Source organism: Rattus norvegicus, chromosome 3, assembly GCF_021556685.1.
Source record: "Rattus norvegicus strain SHRSP/BbbUtx chromosome 3, alternate assembly SHRSP_T2T, whole genome shotgun sequence".
NCBI classification, from domain to species: Eukaryota; Metazoa; Chordata; class Mammalia; order Rodentia; family Muridae; genus Rattus; species Rattus norvegicus.
The window spans coordinates 144,482,359-144,504,773 of record NC_141536.1 but is presented as its reverse complement, the minus strand read 5'-3'; the positions used below and the strand labels follow the sequence as shown (position 1 = coordinate 144,504,773).

General features: G+C 51.1%; 3 protein-coding genes across 23 annotated transcripts in view; 2 read left to right on the top strand and 1 right to left on the bottom strand.

Annotated features, from left to right (window-relative positions):
- The window catches only part of Fer1l4 (fer-1-like family member 4), a 35,824-nt gene extending 32,241 nt beyond the window's left edge, over nt 1-3,583 (top strand). For 3 of the 5 annotated variants that reach the window (XM_087651094.1, XM_087651093.1, NM_001106534.3), the window contains 6 exon segments: nt 175-260; nt 1,891-1,989; nt 2,139-2,380; nt 2,745-3,025; nt 3,096-3,196; nt 3,276-3,583. In XM_087651094.1, the coding sequence (XP_087507220.1) occupies nt 175-260; nt 1,891-1,989; nt 2,139-2,380; nt 2,745-3,025; nt 3,096-3,196; nt 3,276-3,468 (1,002 nt within the window). In that variant the 3' untranslated portion in view covers nt 3,469-3,583. 5 annotated transcript variants of the gene reach the window in all.
- A 1,284-nt stretch (nt 3,584-4,867) lies between these two features.
- Ergic3 (ERGIC and golgi 3) lies at nt 4,868-14,570 on the bottom strand. 2 transcript variants are annotated; one of them, NM_001430229.1, is made up of 14 exons: nt 14,458-14,570; nt 14,252-14,322; nt 14,047-14,134; nt 13,746-13,865; nt 12,395-12,488; nt 11,593-11,758; nt 11,456-11,513; nt 7,625-7,639; nt 6,996-7,027; nt 6,225-6,321; nt 6,082-6,146; nt 5,490-5,626; nt 5,318-5,373; nt 4,868-5,084 (listed from the first exon to the last, which is right to left on the bottom strand). In NM_001430229.1, the coding sequence occupies exons 1-14, from the start codon at nt 14,543-14,545 to the stop codon at nt 5,005-5,007; spliced, it is 1,167 nt and encodes a 388-aa protein (NP_001417158.1). In that variant the 5' UTR covers nt 14,546-14,570; the 3' UTR covers nt 4,868-5,004. The 2 variants fall into 2 exon arrangements, with proteins under 2 accessions (NP_001417158.1, NP_001100003.1); NM_001106533.2 differs by lacking the exon at nt 7,625-7,639.
- A 60-nt stretch (nt 14,571-14,630) lies between these two features.
- Nucleotides 14,631-21,630, top strand: C3h20orf173 (similar to human chromosome 20 open reading frame 173). 16 transcript variants are annotated; one of them, NM_001447378.1, is made up of 7 exons: nt 14,631-14,805; nt 18,505-18,580; nt 18,676-18,830; nt 19,185-19,345; nt 19,416-19,565; nt 19,731-19,779; nt 20,436-20,701. In NM_001447378.1, the coding sequence occupies exons 3-7, from the start codon at nt 18,726-18,728 to the stop codon at nt 20,487-20,489; spliced, it is 519 nt and encodes a 172-aa protein (NP_001434307.1). In that variant the 5' UTR covers nt 14,631-14,805; nt 18,505-18,580; nt 18,676-18,725; the 3' UTR covers nt 20,490-20,701. The 16 variants fall into 16 exon arrangements, with proteins under 16 accessions (NP_001434307.1, NP_001434308.1, NP_001434305.1 ...); NM_001447379.1 differs by having other exon boundaries at nt 20,313-20,701; NM_001447376.1 differs by having other exon boundaries at nt 18,676-18,983.
- Nucleotides 21,631-22,415: the final 785 nt, after the last annotated feature.

Here is a 22,415-nt window from a genome sequence, read left to right as displayed (position 1 = left end):
CTTGACCTTGGGACCCTCACTTCAGACTCTACCTTTACCCTAATACCCTAAATCTACCCAGTAACTCCTGCCCCCGGTCCTCCTCTCTTCCCCACGGGGGACAGGCAGCCACTGGATTCTCTGCAGAAAAGGAGTTCTCTACCAAGATCCTGCATTCTGATTTTGTGCTCTTAGGGATCCCTGCACATGTGGATTGACATATTCCCCAGTGATGTGCCTGCCCCACCCCCAGTTGACATCAAGCCTCGGCAGCCAATCAGGTAAGAGGATTTGGGTCCCTCTACTCTCTGAAAATCTGAGCCCCCACTGAATGAGGCCAAGACTTCTGACTGAGGCTTGTGGGTAGTTGAGCTTCATAACCTTCCCTTCCCCGTAAGCCACGAGCATTGTGTCTGTATAGTGTCCAGATGTCCTTCAGTAAACCCTGCTCCTCCCTGGGCTAGCACAAATGCAGCTCTGTGAGGTTGTCTCTTCTACCTCTGGGCTCTGCTATTCTTGGTGTAACTCTTAGGGCGCCTTTTTTAAAATGTGCATTGGTCTTTTGTCTGCATGTATGTCTGTGTATTGTAAGCATGCTTGTGGCCTGCAGAGGTTGGAAGAGGAATGGCATCCAATCTCCCAAGCCACAGAAGACTATAAGCCGCACTGTGGATGCTGGGAACTGAACCTGAGTCCTTTGGAAGAGCAGAAAGTGCTCTTAACCACTAAGCCATCTCTTTAGCCCCTCAGAGAGTCTTTTGCAGCCCAGGGACAAGGTAGCTTCTTAGAGTGTTGGCTCATCTCTTACTAACCAGGCCTCTTGAGTGGGAATAAATGCCTTTAGAGCCAAAGCCCAAAGCCACTTCCCACGGGACTGCTGCTGGTCTAGATGCTGCTCTATCACTGTGGGTAGGGGCTCTGGTACCACGGATTGGCCAGTTCTGTGTGGTCCTCCCAAGCCTGGAGTATAGTAGATGCCTGTCCCATCAGAACCACATTGATTGACATTGCGGTTGGGCAGAGTCAGAGGGAAAATGGTGTGGTAGTGAATCCTTGTACTCAAAAGGCAGAGACAGGAAGATCAGGAGTTCAAAGGCCAGCCTCGGTTTCATAGAGAGATCAAGGATAGCCTGGGCTACATGAGACCCTGTCTCAACCAAGCAAAATCAGAGAGGATTAAAAAGTGAAGGGAAGAAACAACCAGGCAACCCTCTGACAACCATGATGCCATGCTGGGGAAACCAGAATGTTCCGGCTCTCCTCTGTTCTCATCCCTTCCCTCTCTGCCTGTCTTTCCTCACATTTTTCTATACCCAGAACTTGGGTTATACGTCACGTGACTTGCTATACTATTCAACAAGTGTAAAGGACCTCATTGTACTGGCTTGGCTCAGAGCACTCCTGGTGCTACAATTGTAGTGGGAAATGGTCAGTGACACCTGACTCAGCTCCCTTCTGTTCCCACGTCCCCCTCTTTTCTTGTCTTTTGAGTCAAGCTCTCGTGTAGCCCCAGCTGGCCCTGAACCAGGGATGCAGCTGTGGATGGCCTAACTCTCTTAATCCTCTTGCCTCCACGGCTCCATTGCTGGGATTCGTAGGTGTGGATCACCACACCTTGCTGTAGTGCTACAGTACAGTAGCCCAGGGCCTCTCCACACTCAACTGAACAAAAGTCAAAGTTTTTCAGCTCCTGTGGTTTGGGGACAGCGTCTTATGCAGCCTCAGGGATGACCTCTAAACCTCTGGGGTCGGGGGTGGGGACTGATATTTCAGGACTGTGTGCCACCATCCCTGATTAAGAGTTGCTGGGCAGTCAAACCGGGGACTGTGGTGTGTTGGGCCAGCAGCATTCTGCCCACTGAGCTATACTCCCACGACCCTTCTTAAAAATCTGAAACCATTCATCCTCAGCTATGAGCTCAGAGTTGTCATCTGGAACACAGACGACGTGGTTCTGGATGATGTGAATCCACTCACTGGGGAGATGTCAAGTGACATCTATGTGAAAAGGTAGGTCTACAGGCCAGGATGGCCATGGCTGCCCTACAAGAAACTGCAATTGGGGAGCCTGTGTTCACACCCTCTGTGCTGCCAGCTAAGTTCTGGTTGTGGTCCTGGTCCTGATACCCACCTTGCCCTGGGCTGCTCCTTCCTTTCAGCTGGGTGAAGGGTCTAGAGCACGACAGACAGGAGACAGATGTGCACTTCAACTCCCTGACCGGAGAGGGCAACTTCAACTGGCGCTTTGTGTTCCGCTTTGACTACCTGCCCACGGAGCGGGAGGTGAGCATCCGGCGCAAGCCTGGACCCTTCGCCCTGGAGGAGGCTGAGTTCCGGCAGCCAGCTGTGCTGGTCCTGCAGGTCTGGGACTACGACCGAGTCTCTGCCAACGACTTTCTTGGTACTTAGCTTTCCTAAGCTCAAGCCCACACTTGATCTGTCCATGTTCTCCCTGCGCCAACCTTTGCCTCTTTGTCCCTTGGTTCAAACGCTAACTCAACTTTGGATCCTGTTGATTTCAGACCTGGGGCTTAAACCTAATCACAGTGTTCAGGGAGTATGATTAGTAACCTCTTTTTCACCAAGGCTCTGCTTCAGACCCACAGACGGTCCTGAAATCACTCCCTCTGTAACCTTTGACAGGCAGTCTGATTCTAGACCTCTATAGCTATGGCCTGACCACTGTCTTCCCTCTAGGGTCTTTGCAACCCTGGGTGCTGCCTCTTCAACTCCTGGCCCTAACCTCCTGAGTTCTGCTCTCACAGGGTCCCTGGAGCTGCAGCTACCAGACATGGTGAGGGGGGCCCGGGACCCTGAGCACTGTACTGTTCGACTAGCCCTTGATGGGGCAGGGCCGAGGTGCAATCTGTTTCGCTGCCGGCGGTTGCGGGGCTGGTGGCCCGTGGTGAAGACGAAGGACATGGAAGATGTGGAGCGGGAGGCCAGAGAGGCTCAGGCTGGCAAGAAAAGGAAGAGGAAGAGGAGGAAGGGTCGGCCGGAGGACCTGGAGTTCACAGACACAGGGGGCAACGTCTACATCCTCACAGTGCGTAGCGCATAATGACCAAGGCCTGCCTCAGGCTGGCCTGTCCACTGACTGCCCCATTTCTTTCTAGGGGAAGGTTGAGGCGGAGTTTGAACTGCTAACTGTAGAGGAGGCAGAGAAGCGGCCGGTTGGGAAGGGGCGAAAGGAGCCAGAGCCTCTGGAGAAGCCCAAGTAAGTCGCCTGAGCTTAGGGAGGGGGCGTTCACTGGCAGGGGCTTCCTGCTCACTGTGACTCCACCCTTCCCCAACAGTCGCCCCAAAACCTCCTTCAACTGGTTTGTGAACCCCCTCAAGACTTTTGTCTTCTTCATCTTGCGCCGGTACTGGCGGATCCTGGTGGTGCTGCTGCTGCTGGCGCTAATCACCATCTTCCTGCTCCTTGTCTTCTACACCATCCCTGGACAGATCAGCGAGGTCATCTTCAGCCCCATCAACAAACACTAATTCAAGTGACCAGGGACACACCTCAGGGTTTTTCAAACCTGCTCTGGAAGTCCCTCCTACCAATGCGACCTGGAAGGGTTCAGTCCTTGGGTTCAATAAACTTTCTCAGAGGCTATGGGCTGTTTTTTATAGGTGGTGCAGATAAATGCTCCCAGGCAGCACCAGAGGCTGGGGATGGAGGACTGCCCTCCAGGGAAAGAATAAGCTGCAAAGTCCAAATGGACTACGTTATCTGCGCATGTGCGCATGCACAAACACACACACACACACACACACACACACACACACACACACGCACAAACACACACGCATGCACACACAAACACACACACGTACCCCTGTCAGTCTTTCAGTCCCTGCCAGTGGCTGGGTCCCTCCTTCATCTGCATGCATGCACAAACACACACACACACACACACACACACACACATGCACACACACACGCACGCACGCACGCACGCACGCACTTGTCAGCCTTTCAGTCCCTGCCAGTGACTGGGCCCCTCCTCCATCTGCTCATGGCTCTGCCCTCTGTGACGTCTAAGCACTTTGCTTCGTTAGCTTTCACCAAGCCCGAGAGTGTGAGTTTCCTAAGAGTATGGGGCAGACCAAACCACAGAAGCCAAGGATGGGCCCATCACCAGACGGACCCCAGGCTAACAAGGGAGAGAGTCATCACCACTGACTTGTGGGGACACTGGACATGGCTCTCAGGTGGCCATCACCTGGACCTCAGGCATAGTGCCATCCAGTGATCTTGCTGTCACCACTGCACTTGGCTTCCCTGCCATGGTCTTAGGCTCTGATCACCTGGCTGCTGCCCTGGCTCCAGGGTGTGGACTGAGGCCTCTGGGCCCTGATTCTCCACACACAGATGAGGGTTGTGGTGAGGAGCTGTGGTCTGTGCTGGCTGGGCTCTAACATGCCACAGGCTTCCTCCCCCTTGCGTTTTCAGCTTTGCTTCCATTCAGGAGTCGGCAAAGGTCTATGTGTTCTCTATGCAGAGACATGATGGGGCCTGGCAGTGAGAACGACAGCACTGAGGCCAGGCTATGGGAAGCAGCCTCTGCTTTAGCTGTCTGTCAGGGCAGAAGTGACCAATTCTACCCTGGGCCCAGAGCTCTGTGAGAGAGGCACTGAAGTCATCTATCCACCAGCTGTGGTGGCTCCGAGATATTTACCCTAGAAAGTTCTATCTGTTCACAGCAGAGGACTATGGACATGGCTGTGAAGCAGGTACCAGTCTGGTGTAAGTAAAGCCACACTAAATAGGGGTGCACATGGGACTCCCACAGGGCTGACCCTGGCCTGTCAGTCACGAGGGATTTCGATATGTGACCAAGGGGGGGGGCGTTCCTAGGTCCCAGCCAGATCCCAAGAATCACACTGAGACCAATAATTCCTATCACAATTCATATTTATCACCCTGGGCTGGGCTGACTGAGGACAAGAGGAGGATGGGTAGGTGACAGGCTGGAGGATAAAATCACAGGGGAAGAGAGGGTGGACGGACGACGACGACGGGAAGGAAGAGAACTAGGTTGTCTTCCCCAGATCAATTTTCTTCTGGATGGCCCGAGCCGAGTGGTAGATGAGTGAGTCAATGAGTCCAGCCACTGAGAGAGAGATGGTGACTAGCAGTGGCCCCTGGGGACCCTTGGTGTCACCTAACTGGCCAGCTGGCATTTTCCTTGGTCCTTAAGGCATTCCTCTTCCCCAACCAAAGCCTGGGCCCTGCTGAGGATGCCACTGAGCAGTGGGCACCTGCCTGGTCTGTGCATGCCCTCCAATCTGCAGCACAGGGAGCCTGGGGACCCGTTCCCCGCAGAAGTGCCCTGGGATCTCTTACCTGTAAACATGCCTCCAATGATGGCACACACACCCGTCAGGAAGTGCGTGAAGGACCTGCAGAGGCAACCAGAGGGCTCAGCAGGCACCTGCTCTCGTTGGCAATGGCAGGCCCGGCAGGCACCCGCTCTCATAGGCCCTGAGCCTTGACTACTGCCACTCCATACCCTCACCTGTGTTTCTCTGTCAGCTTCACCATCATTGGTGAGAGCTCATACAGCACAAAGACCCCCGGCAGGCCCTGATCACCCAGTAGGCCATTGGCAACCTTCTCGTGCCTGGTCACAGAGAACTGGTTTGTCCTCAGCACCTGCGGTAGGAAGAGCCCCAAGGGCAGAGTGAGGCTCAGAACCTGGCTTGGGGTGTTCTGAGCCCTGCCCTTTATGAGGCTGTGACTATATGAGGGGACAGATGAGGATCCCATGTTGGTAACTAGCACTGTAAGAGCTCCTGTGGACCCCTGCCAGCTAGCCCTACTAGTCAGCACCTGACAGCTGACCTGCCCTAGCTCCATCTACTTTTGCTAGAGGTCCAGGAGTGAGAAAAAAAATCCTTGCAGTGGCACCGTACGTCTGGGACTTTCTTCCTTGCCCCTCAGCCCTGTTAAAGCACTCCACAGACTGGCTGCTCCAGACCAGAACAAGTCCAAGGGATGCTTGGCCTGGCTAACCCCGCCCAGAATGGACAATGGGAGTCACTGAGCACCCGAGGGATGTCTGGAGGCAGTGTGGGAAGCAGGAAGACCACGGGGTGTTCCTAACTCACCTCCCCGTCCACTTTCATGTACACTGTAGGCACCACCTTCACAAAGTACTGGAACATCATGGAGGCTGTGTGGAGAGGCAAGCACAGGCATGGGTGCCAGGCAGGGTTTTGATGGGAGAAGGGGCTACCTCCCAGGATGGTACCTTGCGGTGCAGTGACGTTGGTGTGGTCCAGGGGGTTCACAATGCCGGGATAGTCCTCCCCGAATGACAAGTGCTTGATGTAGTGGGTCATGTTGATCTGCAAGCGATATCGGTGGCTGAGGCCGGACAGTGCACAACCCAACCGCCCAAACTACCCAGAGTAGCAGAGGGCGCCTGAGTCTGTCAGGGCAAGCCAGAAAGGGAGGGATGAAGGGAAGACCCCTGTGTGGGAGAGGCTTTAATGGAAGGAGTGGTTGTACCAAGCCATCTCCTGTTTTCATTAGGGACTCCCTTCTCAGTCCACAGGTTCCTGGGGCTCCAGGGATAAGGTACACCTTCAAAGAGTCATGGAGTGCACAGTACACACTGGCCCTGCCTGGACCCCCTCAAGGGATGAAGGCCTAAGCAGAAGCCCCTAGTTGCCAGCTTTTTGAGGGATGCCTAGAAATACAAATCTGACCACGTCATGCCCTCGTCTCTAAAAGCAAAGAGTGGAATCCTCAGAGTGGCTGCCAAGCCCCATGTGCTCTGGCCCTGCCAACTGTCAGCTGTGGCCATCTACACCCACCTGGGGGCTTCCTGGAAATGTCACACTCCCTCCTGGCTTTGCTCTGAGGTTCCTTCTCAAGGATGCACTCCACAACCCTGTCTCTGCCCTGAGTCTGGAGCACCAGCCGAACAATGGAGAGAGTTTTCTCTGCTCCCCATGCCAGACATGAGTAGCCCAGTCTCCACGCCACCCAACCTCCATGGTTCCCACCTGGTACGTACATTGTCAAGGCCAAAGCTCTGTAAGTCATGAACTAGGAGAGAAGAGAAAGTGTCGTTAGGTCGGCAGGACCAGGCTCCAGGCTGCTCTTGAATCTCTTCTCAGGCTGTCCTCCTCCCCTGTGGGGTATGATGCACCCAGCTCTTCTCGGACCCATAGTGACCCTCGCCCTGACACCTCTGGCCCTGCTTAAGGACAGCTGGCCAGGGCCTGCCCTGGACCTGGGTGAGAGGTCATATCGTCACACTGGGGTGGGCAAGAACACATATCTTTCTTCCCTGACAGAGGAACTCTAGGCAACTGACTCCAGGCGGGGCTTTTAGCTCAGGAAACAAAATCTACTGACTGGTTGATCACTAACTAGAGTTAATGGCAAATCACTGGACCCCAGCAGGGATGGGTGGGTGGGGGTGGGGCAGAGACTCTGGTGATGCTGCCTTCAAAATTCCCCAAAGGGATCTCAAGGGGATCTTGAAGCAACAATTTCATCCCGTCTTCTAATCCCAACTGCCCTGCTGTGAGGAACCCCACCTCAAAGACACATCCCAGACCCATCCAAACCTTCCCCATCTCAGGAGGGCAGGCTGCCTCAGAAGTGGGGCTTGGCCTCCCTGGGGGCGGGGCCACTTACTCTCCACAGCGTGGACTGCAGCATGGGGGAAGGAGAGAGGAGGAAGAGAACAGAGATTCAGAGCTTCACAGTGAGATCTATGGAGCAAGATCCATGATCCATGGCAGGAGGGAGGACTGACACTCCTGCTTCAGCCCAAGGGTCTAGCCCCAGCTAAAAGGCCTCTTCCGGAACCAAAGAGGCACAGAAGACAGCATAAGCAGAAAAAAATAGCCAGTCTAAGAAGAACCAAAGACCCTGAGCCCTAAAACCCTCTCCCAGCTGCATGACCCAGATGAAGTGCAGAGGGCTGTCCTAAGGGCCAGGAGGATCTAAGAGAGGCAATACCTGGTCAACTTACAAGATCTTATACCACCCCGTATCATTCGCCCTGCGATCAACAAGGATTTAAAAATACGCTGAGGAGCTCTGGCCACAGGCACTGGAGCTCTCGTGTGAGCATCGCTGTACTCAGAGTGAGTTCCCTGGAGTTCATGACTCTGAGGGTGGACCTAAGAGGAGGTGCAGACATGCCACTGTGATGCCAGCCCCACCTCCTGAGTGTCTGTGACGCCTCGAGACGAGTTTTATACAGTGACAGGGTATCTTCCTATAGTCTCAGCAAGTCTATTTTACTCCTCAAGAGTAAAGGGATGCAGGACCCCAGAGCTCTGTAGGGTCCCCTAGGCCCCTTACCTGCTTCCCCTGCCTTTCCCCCAGTGCAGGCACAGACCACCTGAAAGACCTAGAGGGCTACTGTACAGGACAGGACCCCATACACGCTCACCTTAGTCACTGAGAGCAGTGCAGGCCCTGACCATTCCCTGCACTCCTCTTACCTGGCAGCCACCTAGTGTATCCTAACTCCACGTCCACACCCCACCAGGAAGAAAGACTCCTGTCTTCAGCCTCTACCTAAGCCCTTCACTCTTCCGTGTCACCCAGGCACCAGCTCTAGCTATCCCCTCAATTACAATGTGGTCGGTCTCCCATATGTATCCCTGCTTTGGTCAAGACAGAAACCATTCTAGCTCCTTACTGCCACTATCAGATCACTGTTCCCTGATCTACTCTCAGTCCTCAGCTCTGGTGCAGCTCAAAGCACCCCTACTTGTGTAATCACAAAATACTTCTAGGCACCCCCAGAACTCTCCATCCTTGGTGACAGCTGAGTCACAGCTCCTGTCACGTACAGGAGTCGTCCAACATCCTGTCCTCACATTTCCTTGGCAGCCCCCTCCCTGTTCTTCTCTCCCAACCCATACCTCCAGCTGTTGGTCATTCCCTAATCTGACATTAGCAGTAGCTACACCCCTTTTAGTTTTAACCACAAGTACCCCATGCTCTGGCCACTAGCCTGCTAACTTCCTCCTGTTCCTTCCTGCCCACTAGTACCCCAAATCCAACATCCTCTTCCACCACACAGAAGGCCTACAGCAGTCTGTTGCCTCAGTTTCCTCAGTAGCTACCAGTCCTACCAATCCCAAGTGCTCACTTCTTTCCATGGTCCCCCTCTGTGATCGCCTCTTCATGAACTCTTGACTCCCATCTGGGCAGCATGGAGCATCCCCAAACCCTAGAGGATCCTGTGGTGTTCTCCACAGATCCTATCCACCGTCCCAGAAACCAGAGGTGCCCACTGTGGCCTCTCTCAAGCCTCTACCACTTCCATCCCCTTCTCCTCAGCCTTTAGCTAACGACCTTGCTTCCTGCACCAGAGCGGCAGCTAGAGGCGACCCTGCATGTGCCTTCTTGCCTGCCACAGCTGGTCTGTCGTCATGTTTAGGCACTAGACTTTCTTCTCTGGACCTGCCTGCCACACTGTCAGCCTCACTTTTGCTGTGTTACAGTGACTTCCCCCAGCCCTGCACACGCACAACCCTGCACATGAGCCTTCTGAGGTCTGTGCACCAGTCCCTGGACACTCCTTCCTTCCTTCTCGGTCTCGCCCTCCAACATCATCTAAACTTGGACAATGGCACTGATGACATCTGTCCACGGCTTCAATTTCAAAGACCTGTACCCTTAACACAATCTTAGAACACGCTCCCACATGGCCTGGTGAGAGCCATGTTCTGTCAGGGCCACCGATGCCCCTAACATTGCATCCTCCGCTCCCCTGGCTCACCAGCCATCCTTGGCCTCCTCTAATGCTTGAGGCCTGCAGGCACTGAGCCCTCTGAGTTCCCCTCTTCTCCGACTTCAGCTGCAGCTCTAATGTGTGGGCGGTTCAACATCTGTATCTCCGGGCAGTTTCTCCTCCCAACACCTGGTAAACACTTGGTAACCACAGAACCCAGGAAATGGAAATCCTATTGGTCTGAAGGTGTCAGAAGCTGAATTCTATACCCACACCTATAAACAACCTCCCAGCCGACCCTCCTTAGGTCTTCTGACCTTCCCATTACTCAGGCATAAACTCTGCAGCTGTCCTGAACTTCTTTGGCTTCTCTGTCACATTCATCAGTGTCTTCTCAGTTCTACATTTAATGTACCCAGAACCCACCGCTTCTCCACCAACACTCTGATCCATGCTCCACCATCTCTGCTGGTCACTGCGACCTCCTTCACTGCACTCTTACACACTGCCCTGCCCTCCTCCAGCCTTCTACACACCATCAGGTACTTTTTTGGTGGGGGCCTCACTATGCAGCACTGGCTGGTCTAGAACTCATGGAGACCCTCCTTCTGCCTTCTGAGTGTTGGGTCAAAGGTTTGAGCCATCATGCTTGACCTTATTGGCAAGGTGAAGTCGGCTTCTCACACAGCACAGAAGCCTGGGCCCAGCTGCCCTGTGTAGCTGTCTTCCCTCAGCTTGTGGTCAACCATGCTCTTCTGTGTTCCAGACACCCTGTCTTACCGTCACTGGGATGTGCCAAGCACAGACAGGCCCTCAGCATCTATAGTCACTGCCTTCACCTGCTACACTGTCTAGGCATCAACACTGCCGGCCACCCCACTTTGCTCAGGTCTTTGCATAATGTAATCCCATAGCCTTTCCCTAACCACCTTAACTAAAACAGTGACAGTATCCCCTACCATCTTTATCCTGCCTGGCTTTGGTCTACATTGTTGTACTGTTATCTATTTATTTAGAGCCAGGGTTATGGCTAACCATAACCTGTAGACCATGCTGGTCTTTGGCTTGGTTCACATTACTTAACAATAGAGGATATATCATGTACTTATCTGCCTATTTCTTTTTCTTTTGTATGTGCGTGCATGCGAGTGTGTGTGTGTGCATGTGTGTGTGCGTGTGCGTGTGTAGGGTGTTGAGGCAGGGTCTCATGTAGCTATGGCTAGTCTCAAACGTGCTACGTGAGGATGACCTCGAACTGATCCTCTCTCTACCTTCCAAGTGCCGGGATTATAGAGGTGTGGACCACCCCAGCTGTCTGTCTGAACATCCCGAGTGCAGGGACTTTACTGACTGCGCATCTTCATATCTAGACTAACAAACACATGGCGCTCAGTAGGTGATTACTAATGCCTAGTGAATGAATACATAAACACAGCTAAGGCCCAAATCTGAGTTTCAATCCAGCTTTGCTCGCCCAAAGCTTCACAGACACAGCACCTGACTTTGGGCTGGGGAGGGATGGTTAGCACTCAACAAAGCAGCACTTAAACCAGGCTCTGTGCAATAACCCTAACTCCTACACCACACAGACGGGATCAACGCCTTCATGCACGACTGACCGAGCCATATCCCTGTCCTATACTCTTTACGACTGTGCTCAACTGCTCTCCTACTCTGGCTCCAAGTTAAAAGAATACTGGTCTAAGAAAGGACACACCAACCTTCGAGGGGATCCCAGAGCTAAGCGCCCCCGGCTGACCCTGATCACTCACCGTGCACATGGGACTGCTGGAAGCTCTTCCCAGGGGCAAAGTGGAAGTTCCCAGCCACCTGGGGGAGACATTTCTTCTCATTCTCCACACCCACTGCAGGGCTCGCCCAGCTGTCTCACCTCCATCCCTCCTGGTACCTTGTTGACCTCCAAGAAGCCGTACACCTGGCAGCCCTCGTTCTTCTGCTCCTGCATCTTCTGGCTGAAGCCCTCCCGTCGACACTGCTCAATAGTGTCTGGGTTCTTGAAGGCCCAGCCTCGGCGGCGATACGCTTCCCGCACATCTTCACAACTGTTACAGCACCTGTCGGGAAGGCACGAAGGGCTGAGAGCCCAGCCACAGTGCCCTGGGGAGTAACACCGAACCTATTCTGCCCACTGCAGAAGGTAGTATATGTCCTTAATGCCAATTAACTGTACACATAAAAGCACATATAATGGCGAATTTTACGCTACGTGTAGCATTATTATAATTTCTCCCTCTTCTTTCTAAGAGTAGATCTCTCTAGACCTGTTGCATCAGTCTCTCAAGGGCTGAGGCTGGGGCTGGGAAATCACACAGTGGTTAGCACAAACTGGAGGCTTACTAATGTCGCTTTGGCCTTGTACGTCAGGGCTTTACATGCAACATACACTTGATCCTTATGTGACTTTGGCAAGAAGGGTGTCATTATCATCCTTTATTAATACATAGATAAGTGATGTGACTCGGACTGAAGACAGGACTGGATGACTCTCTAGACAGAAGAGCAAGAGCCATTCCACCTTACCCACAGGGATGCAGCTGTCAGTGGGCCCGCTTACTGTCATTGCTTGCATCGGGATCATTAATGATAAAACTCTCAGGTCTAACTCCCCATGCAACAGTCTGGACAAGGCTGAGGCTGGCTAACCACAGAGCCTGGTGAAACCCCGCTTTGTGCCCGAGGGCATGGCTCACTTGATATCTTCTGATTCCGCACCATAGCAGCTCTCACAGCGATTGGGGTCCAGGGAGTCTGGGTCAAACACTGTCACCTCGACTTTCCCAAGCTCTAAGGGCAGGGCAGAGGCAAAAGTTCATCATGAAGCAGACACAGGGACATCCACAGCCACAGCTCCCTCCCTCCCACATGAGTCCCTGGGAAAAACCGAAGCTAATATCTGTACAACTATGACAGTCAGATGTTAAGCCCTTCACATAGACTCAGTATTAATTAGAAAACAGCGTAAATACTAAGTATCAGCTGGTACAGGTAACTCCAAGTTGTCTGATCTCATCCCCAGAAGACCCTGAAACTGGGTCTGAGCTGGAGTCGTGGCACACGCCCTCCGTCCCAGCACTGGAGAGACAGAGGTAGGAGGATTTGTGAGTCCCATGCCTGGTCTACAGAGTGGGTTCTAGGTCAGCCAGAGCCACGTAGTGAGATGGGCTGAGGGTAACAGACTGCAACTATGGGATAGGAATCGCAAGTGAGTAGCACTCCATACCAGGTCTTTTATAAAGGTTACATATGGGTTATGTCACTGACCATGTATTACTGATCCTCAACTCGGGATGAGGCTACTGTTGGTAAAATATCATGTTCTGATACTTTAGAACGCACTTAATACACCTAAGATACGGAACATTAGAGCTTAATGTACACTGCCTTAAATGTGCTCGGGATACTTAGCCGAGAGACCGCTGGGCAGGGCCATCTGCTGTGACTCTTTCCTAACGAAGGACTGGGGATCTCTAATAATCTACTGATACCTCTACTGAAAGCGAAGACCTGGACGGTGGGCCGGGCATGCTTTCAAACCATCGCAAAGTCAAAGCACCGTGAGCTGACATCTGTCTGCCCTGCATCCAACCCTTCAGCTTACGCATGGGTTGCTACTGCTTACCACCAGTTTATAGCTAATGCTCTTAAACCGCCAACAATGCCAGATCCGAACCCAGGCAATTCTCCTTGAGAACTTAAACTCTTCTGCACTGCAGTGGGGAAAAGTGCTCTAGCCAATGAGTTGAGCAAGTGAACACCTAACAGCTTTTTCCTAAGGAAGACCCATGCTCAAGCTTGAGAAATGTAACCAAGTAAAGCATTTTGCTCTTACCCACTGAGCCACCTCTCCAGCCCCTAAGGTCTTCTACTCCATGAAGCATGGATTCAACTGACTCTTGACTTTTAGTCAAGCTGTAGAACCCTAGGCAAGCCACCTGACTTCTGTCTGATGTGTCACTGGGCCTGCAACAGCCCGCTTCTGGAAGGCAGGGCAAGAATGTCCAGCTCTAGGGTTGGAGGCCTGTCCCCTCCTCCCTTGGTTACCATGCCGTTCAGCCTCTGAGCTCACGGGGATGCCATCCTTGTCCAGTCGTTTCTTGAACAGGTTGTGCTCCACATCCAGCTGCTGCTCCCCGGCCACATCCATGGCATCGATGCTCAAGTCTGTTAACAGAGGTAAGCTAACTATGACTCCAGGGCCCTGGAGAGCAGAGCTGTGATGGGAAAGATGTATCTCGAGGAAGAACTGGATTGGGGAATGAGGATGACCTAGCAACTACTACAGGATCTAAGGCCAGAGGTGTACATCCAGGGGTTCAACTCCCACTCACAATCAGGTACTCACAGGCACAAGGCATGTGTGGGAAAAGAACATCGATGTTGATCTTCAGTTTATCCCCCCGAGACTTGTCCACGTAGAGCTCAGGATGCACCTAGAGCGTGACTACCTCAGTCAGATTAGCCCTACTCCTCTCCTCCCCTCTCCCACCTTTAAGGGTCCTACCCTTAGAACGTCAAGCCCCGCCCACGTTCCAGGCCACGCCCCTCACCTCGGTGGTGAGATAATACTGCAACTCAGACAGGAACAGCAGGAGCATGAGAAGGCCACTCACGATGGTCACTGCGGAGCGAGAGCGAGATTTGGCATGGCCTGCATCCCACCCCTCAGCCCCTAACAGGCCAGGGAGAGTCCGGGAGCCCGGGCCAAAAGCGAGGACAGCTCCCTCCTTGCAACCCTGCCCATGCCGAGACCTACCCGTGGCGCCCCCGCAGGTCTTGACCCGGAAGTCCTCCAGAGTCTTAGGGTAGGCATCGAACTGCTTCAGCTTCCCCAGCGCCTCCATGGGGACCGGCCGGAAAGGGGACACCAGCCGGCCCGCCCCTCCAGCCTCCCGCTTCCGGCCCGAAGTCGGGGTCACGCCCCTCGCTGTCTTGCGCAGGCGTAGCAGTGCGTAAGTGGGGCTCCACCCCTCACTTGCCTTCTCAAAGGCTATCAAGCCTGCGAACATTGTCACGCCCCCTGGCGCAGATTGGGCGGTGCTCCAAAGGGGGTGGGCCGGGAGCACAGAGGGCGGTGCTTGAGTGCGGAGTGACAGCACCTGTGGTAAGCGCTTCTCCTCGGACCTTTGGATCTCTTTGGACAGCGCTTCCAATATGACCCTGACGTAGGGTCACAGCATTGATTAGAATTGGCTCCAAACCGGGTTGGGCACACAGCTTTAATCTCAGCACTCAAATGCAAGTCTGTGAGTTCGAGTTCAGCCTGGGTTACAAAGAGTTTCCAAGACATCCAGGGCTGTTACACAAAGAAACCCTGTCTCGAAAAACTACATAAGAAAAAAAGAAAAAAGAAAAAAAAAAAAAAAGGAATCCGTTCCAAGTAAATAATTGGTTCCCTCATCAGAAAATCCAAAAGTGACTCTGAGGTGCTTCCAATGGGGTTAAGGCATGAGAATCTCTGCAGGGGGAAGTGGGTATTAACTGGCTGGTGAGTTGGCTCAGCAGATGAAGGCACTTGCTGCCGATTTTGAGTTCTATACCCCGGACCTTTATGGTGGAAGAAAACTGATTCTTGCAAAATGACCTCTGACCTCCATATGAGTGCCATAGTATGCCCATAGCCACACTCACAAATATGTAAATATATTCTATAAATCGTTTTTAAAAGAGTGGGGATTAATTTTAATTTTTTTCAAGCTCAAACTGATCAATAGTGGAACCCAGTTCTGGACTTCAAGGTACCCTGGGTTTTTAACTCAAAAAGCTTCCCTGTGCTAATCCCAGTGTGGGTCAATAAAACTTGCACGGTTCGCTGACTCCACCCCTCCAGGCCAAGGCTGTAGAGATTCAGCAAACCCTTATTTGCTTTCTGCTGTAACCCACTGGCTCTAGATGGCTTAAGATAGCTGTGGTAACAAAAACAAAATGCTCAATGATTTTGTTTTGAGATAGTCTCTTTATGCTGCCCTGGCTGACTGGGAACTCCTAGACTCCTGCCTCAGCCTGTTAGCATCTCATGGTAGGCTTTTGTCTTGAAGATTTAATATTTATGTTTATGTATGTTTATCTACATGCATTTATATGTACCAGGTGATAGTGCAGGGCATTGGATCCCCTAAATCTGGACTTATGGGCAGTTGTGAGTCACCAAGTGTGTGTGCTGGGAACTGAACCAGGGTCCTCTGAGATAGCAGCAAGTACCTAACCATGCTGAGCTCTTTCCCCAGCCCTGAGGTATTGATGGAGAAATCTTGCTTTAGGTAATAAATCCACTTTAGGAATCTAGTTTCTGCTGTTGAATGACTATATACCCATAATATTGAATGTTTTCTCTTCAGCTTAAAGAATTTTTAAGATTTTATTTTGTACTTTATTTTAGACAGGGTCTCACTATATAGCTTGGGCTGGCCTTGAATTCACAGAGATCTGTTTGCCTCTCCCTCTCAGGAGCTGAGATTAAAGGCATGGGCCACCACACTAAGACCTTAAATGCTTTTATTAGGATATGCTATTACCCACATAATGGGTTTATGACATCTTCATACGTATTCATTTTTTTTTTAAATCTTTTTTTTTTTTTTCCGGAGCTGGGGACCGAACCCAGGGCCTTGCGCTTGCTAGGCAAGTGCTCTACCACTGAGCTAAATCCCCAACCCCTTCATACGTATTCATAATGCATTTCATCACACATACACACAGGCCCAGTTAGTTACCCTCCTTCTGCCCCCTTCTTCTCCCATTAACCCCTTTCACTTTCGTTCTATGTTCGTCTTTCGTGTGTGTGCGTGCGCTCATGTGACTCACCACTTACAGAAATTTCTCTGCTTCTCCAATCAACCATTATTTGTGTAGAAACCCTCAGGTGCTGACTGGCCCTGCTCATGGAGATTTGGGGCAGATAACCTCAGCTGCTATGAGTTCAGTAGTGCAAACACAGGTTGTGCCTGGAATCCAGAATTCCACACCGCTCCCCCTGCATCACCCCATCTCTGGAAATGTTCCCTGAACCTTGGTGGGGGTTATGTCTGAGTATTCAACAGCCATTTCTTTCCTTTTTCTTTTTTTTTTAAAGATTTATTTAGTATATATAAGTACACTGTAGCTGTCTTCAGACACACCAGAAGAGGGCATCGGATCTCATTACAGATGGTTGTGAGCCACCATGTGATTGCTGGGACTTGAACTCAGGATCTCTGGAAGAGCAGTCAGTGGTCTTAACCGCTCTCAAGCCCGAGGTTTTGTATTAAAAACTATTTGGCCTTAAAACCTTAGAACTTAAAAGTATTTGACCTTAGAACTATTGATCACTAGAGCCTGCATTTCAAAAAGATGGCTACAGGGGCTTGAGAGATGACTCAATAGTTAAGAGTTTGGCTGCTCTTTCACAGGACCCAAGGATCAGTCCCCCAGAACCCACATGGTGGCCCTCAATCATCAGTAACTCCAGAATCTGAACCCTCTTCTGGCCTTTATGGGCACTGCGTGCACATGGTGCACATGTATGCATACAGGCAACACATCCATACTTCCCAGCTTTTGTGGGAGTTCTGTATGGGGAGCCTGGTAGCTGATCCGCAATGGTGTCCCAGCACCAGAACGGCGGCCACCAGCTCCCCGGAACCTTCGTGCAGAGGAATGTAAACAAGCGGCAGACCTTGACAGGTCAAGACAGATGTCTTCAAGCTGCAGGATCAAATCCACGTCATCAGCCCGTGTGGCAAGGGCTTGTACAACCAAGTACTGACCCTCGTAACTGCTCTTAAGTTAATTATCATTCCTGGGATCTGGGAGTAGCTCTGGCTGGCCTGGAACTGGTAGCCGGACTGGTCTCACATTCACAGGGATCTAGCTGCTGTCTCCCAAGTGCTGGGGTTAAAGGGCACACCACCATGTCAGGCTGGAAACTGGTTTTAGTAAATAGAGATGAACTTATCATTCTTGTCTCAAGATGAATTACACGGTTTTGTTTTTGTTTTTTACCAAGACAGGATTTCTATGTGTAACCCTGGCTGTTCTGGAACTTGTTCTGTAGATCAGACTGGCCTTGAAATTATGGGATCCACCTGCCTCTGCCTCCCAAGTGCTGGAATTAAGGCATGTGCCACCACCGCCCATCTGTTTCTGTTTTATATGTATTTACACATACGTATCAAATCTGGGTCTTGTTTCATTACTCATGTGAAAAATAACTACATTCTAGTGGAAATCAGGTTTAGCCTAGTGGTTTTAAAGGGAGAGTTGTTAGGGTTTCTCGCTTTTGTTTTTATCTGGCTGTTTGGAGCAAATGAAAACGCTCCGCAGGGTTAGTGAGGTAACTCGGTGACAGAGTCAGACAATTCCTAGAACCACACGGTTCTACGACCGCCACACACACGAACCATGACGTGTATACCTACACACATATGACAGACACTCTAAATATGTAAATGTGATACAACTTAGAAAGCTTTCTCTAGTTGCTTCCTTTGTCAGGGAGATGGTTTTGATACCACAGTATGTGTATATATTAGGGGCTCTCTAAAGGAGAGAGTAAGAATTCTGGAGGCTCACAGTGAGACCATGGCTGTGGGGGATGGTGTCTGACAGAACCATCTCGGAAGGCCTGGCTTGTGGGGGAAAACTCAGGTTCAGGTCAGCAATCTCAGTCACCTAATTCAAGAGAGACGAAGACACTGTGTACTCCTGCGCTCTCACTTTCAGCACTAAAGAGCCTGGTGACTGTCCCCTGCAGGGGACAGGACAGTGTTCAAATGTGGACTCTGATATAATGAGTGGAGCTGACAGCCAGTCTTTCCTTCTGCAGGGAGAACCTCAGGACAAAACCTGTGCTGTGTCCGTGCTAACACCTTCACCAGGCTCAGTCAGGATCCTCCCTGGGGGTGAGGGAATGGACAGGAGGGAAGGCCGGGGTGCTGTGGAGTCCAGCATAAGGGGATGTTCATGCTGTCTGTGGCCTCAGCCTGTGTTCTTTCAGGTGGAGAAGCCAGTCTGTTGCCTACCACATGAGCCATCGTCTGGGCAGACATGGAACACTGCTGGGTCGTCGTCTTGGGGCTTGTCTTGTGGCTGATGCCTCCCTGCCTGGATCTGACACATGAACTGGGACCCCAGCAGGAATGGACATACGTGGTACCACACCAATGTTACTGGTTGTGCTTCAAATTTGGGGAGTGTGGCTGCCATTCAAAAACCCCCAACTGCTCCACCTGCCACCACACAGCTGGAGAAGCATGTTACCAGAAGACCATGGGGGACTTGAGGACAAAAGCTCTCTGGTGGTTGGTCAGTGGTTAGCACCTGACCCTGTGCTATTGGTTTCACTCCCCAAGCTCAGTGCATCTCCCATCCTCTGGCCCAAACCCTTTCTCTTGGCTGCTCTATGAGCCTCTCCCCTTCCCAACCTTGGCCCCCTGATCTCTCCTCCTGTTTCCCAGAACTAAGGCTGGTGCCAGAACTCCCACCTCGTCTCTGTGCTGTTACCAGGGCGTGAACTCAGTGAGTGAGCATGAGACAGTGTGGACGAAGCCATCAGAAGTGACTCCCAATCCCCTCCTGCACCATTTTGATTTCCACTGTGTGTCCTGTGCCATGTTGGGGAATTCTGGCCTCAGCAATATCAACCAATTATTCTACATGGCTTTCAGGTGGGTACCAGGAAGACAGTAGGGTCCAGGTCAGGCTTGTCTCAAGTTCAGTTTCTGCCTTGGTTCCCAGGATGAATCAGGCCTCCAGACACAGCTCCGAGGCAGGGATGAGGAACCAAATCACAGGACCCTTCATCTGTCCCAGGAATGCCAGTCACCAGGGTTCCTGGGGGCAGCACTGGTTACTGCAGCTTGCAGATCTGGTACCCCAAGTGACGAGGTAATGGAGCTGTGCTAGACAGTCTCAGCATGGGGGGACAGGGAGCTTTCCCTGGGGAGATGGGAGGGATTCTGAGGAGTATGGCTGCCTCGCTGAGGGCACCTGAGGGATTTTCTCAGGTCTCAGGAGCTTTCTAGAGTTTCACCATCTCCAATTCTTTCGTAGATTTTGGAAGACGTCTGATTCCCTAGAGGTACAAGATAGTAAAGATGAGGTAAGAAGGATGTGGCTCTGTTCTGCTCTGGGTAAGAACTCAGGCTAGCCCAGGTACACCTATAACATGGGCTGGGTAGCCAGGGTGAGTGGGTAACCTGCGTGAGTCCTGTGATTCTGGTCTGCACGGTCAGCATGGACTCACTGCATAGTCGACATCTTCAGCACAGAGGCCAAAGTCGTGTGTCTGCACTCTGCTCCCTGCCTTCCTCCTGCCCTTTGTGTTTATGCCTGCATGTGTGCATGTGCATCATGTTTATGTGTGTTGCCTCAGAGGTCAGAAGAGGGGCTGGATCCCTTGAATATGGAATTACAATGGTTCTGAGCCATCACGTGGTGTAGAGAACCAAACACAGGTTCTCTGCAGGAGTGACAAAAGCTCCTAACCAATGAGCATCTCTCTAGCCGCTCTCTCTTCTCTCCTCCCCCCCCCCCCCCCACCCAGGGCATAACAGGGATCAGCTAGGTTGATGCTCTTTTTGAGGTCCAGGGTAAGTCTGAAAGTGTTTATCACACTGAGTCTGTCTTCCCTAGGGAAGTGGAGCTCTGTTCTCTTCCAGCTCTAGAAACAGCCTGTCACTAGATGATGAAAGAGGGAACTTGGGCTAAGGGACAGGATTCAGCCTGCTGACATGCACATCCTCGCTCATATGCTAGGCCGCCCTCTCTGGAATTGGATCAGAACATCAAAGAAAGAAGTTCTATTACTAACAGAGTGATAGAACAAAGGCCCTCAGAAAGATCTGTCCACATGAAGTTGCTTGTCAGCTAAGATGGGCAGACAGGGCCACCATTCACAAGTGACAACGAACTGAATGCTGGATTTTTGCTATCACAACAGCCATGTAACTGTGAAGACATTCATGGGTAAAGATAAAATGGTGTGACATCAGCCTGCTTCTGAATAAAATCTTGGTCTGCTACTCTCTGCAAACATAATATCTGGGAGGAAGTGTCAGGTCTCAGGGACAGTCTCTCCCCCATCCATCTTTCTATCTATCCATTCATCCATCCATCTATTTATCTAGTTATCATCTGTTTGTTTTTGGGGGGCAGAACTTTACAATGTAGCTCCAGGCTGACCTTGAACTCATGCTGTTCCTGTTTCAGCCTTCTGAGGACTGGCATTACAGGTGTGCCCAGTATTATATAGCATTTTCCTACAAGACAAAAACCTTTCATTTTGGAAGAAATCTTCTTAAGACCTAGAAGGTTCTAAGGGGAGGCAAAAATTCTCTCTTACAGGGAAGATTCCCGAGTAACAAATCAAAAGCTTCAGGAAGTTCCAGAAACTGAGTAAATTCACTAGACTCTTCACTCTATTAGTACACATAAACTATGAGGCCTACAGAGTCACTCCCAGACAAGCCCAGCTGCCTGGCAGGAAGCAGACCAACTGAATTGCCTTGAAAAGACTCTACAACTTGTGCAGCTGGCCACAAGTTGTACAGTGAGCAACAAGTTTGCAGCATTTGTGAGTGTCACCCTTTTTTTTGGGGGGGTGCTTTGGTTATGTAGCTGTCTTTGCATCATTTTTGTTCCTCCTATTAAGTACACCAATCAAATGCATTTGTTCAGTTCCACTGAATAGCATGGCCAACCTCATTAAGTTAGTGTCATTGTTTTCAGAGGGGGCTCCAGTACAGGGAACCAGAAAAAAAATGGCGGGCTGGAGAGATGGCTCAGTGGTTAAGGGCACTGACTGCTCTTCCAAAGGTCCTGAGTTCAAATTCCAGCAACCACATGGTGGCTCACAACCATCTGTAATGTGATCTGATGTTCTCTTCTGGTGTGTCTGAAGACAGCTACAGTGTACTTATGTATAATAAATAAATAAATCTTTAAAAAAATGGCATGAAAAGATGAAACTGGAATTCTAATATCTGCAATATATATACACATACTTGTGTGTGTGAAGAACTTAATTGTCAAAACCACAAAGTTCAAGAGTAGCAAGAATGAGCATAGCATGCTCAGATCAAGCACAGAGCACTGGGAACCATACTGTTTGGGGGGCTGGTGACATGGCTTGGTGGCAGAATTCCTAGGTAGCATCACTGACACCTGGGGTTCTATCCCCTACACTGAAGGAACTGCTCTTAGGCTTTGAGGAAGTCACCAATAATGGTCTCAGGCCTGGGAGCTCTAGTCTATATCCACTAGGCCTTTTCTGTAAGTGACAGTCTGCTGATTGGCTTGATACATGGTTGGACTTGGGGGCCAGTCACTTCCAGTTGATGTGCTCAGCAAGGGACATAAGAATAATCGGGCAGACAACTATATGTTATGGGGAACAAAGCCAGATGGATTTCTCAAATCAAGGCTTTGACTTTCGGCAAAGAAAGTTTGGTGCTCTGTAGTACCTGTTACTCTGTATTAATTGTCTCCGAGGCTTACTGCCTGTCTGCTAACCTAGGCCCAGTCCTGGAAGCTCCCAGCCTCTGTACAATCTAATCTAGGCCTAGAATGTTTTCAGCTTCTGAGACTTACTGTTGAATAAGTTCACCTTTTCTAATTCTTTCTGAACTCTGGCTGGCTGGTCAACTCAGCCAGCTGTTCTGGTTCAACTCCTCTCCACACTGATTCAAACAGGCTTCTCCTAAATTGCTCTGCCTGGCCATAAACTATCTCTAGCAA

Excerpts from the sequence above, each read along its gene's own strand:
- Ergic3 (NM_001430229.1), bottom strand. The coding sequence starts at position 14,545 with ATGGAGGCGCTGGGGAAGCTGAAGCAGTTCGATGCCTACCCTAAGACT. Across the intron at positions 14,135-14,251 it reads AGTATTATCTCACCACCGAG|GTGCATCCTGAGCTCTACGT; the intron begins GTGAGGGGCGTG and ends GTCACGCTCTAG. Across the intron at positions 11,514-11,592 it reads GCTTCTTGGAGGTCAACAAG|GTGGCTGGGAACTTCCACTT; the intron begins GTACCAGGAGGG and ends TGTCTCCCCCAG.
- C3h20orf173 (NM_001447373.1), top strand. The coding sequence starts at position 18,726 with ATGGAACACTGCTGGGTCGTCGTCTTGGGGCTTGTCTTGTGGCTGATG. Across the intron at positions 19,566-19,730 it reads CTGGTACCCCAAGTGACGAG|ATTTTGGAAGACGTCTGATT; the intron begins GTAATGGAGCTG and ends ATTCTTTCGTAG. Across the intron at positions 19,780-20,312 it reads TACAAGATAGTAAAGATGAG|GGAAGTGGAGCTCTGTTCTC; the intron begins GTAAGAAGGATG and ends TGTCTTCCCTAG.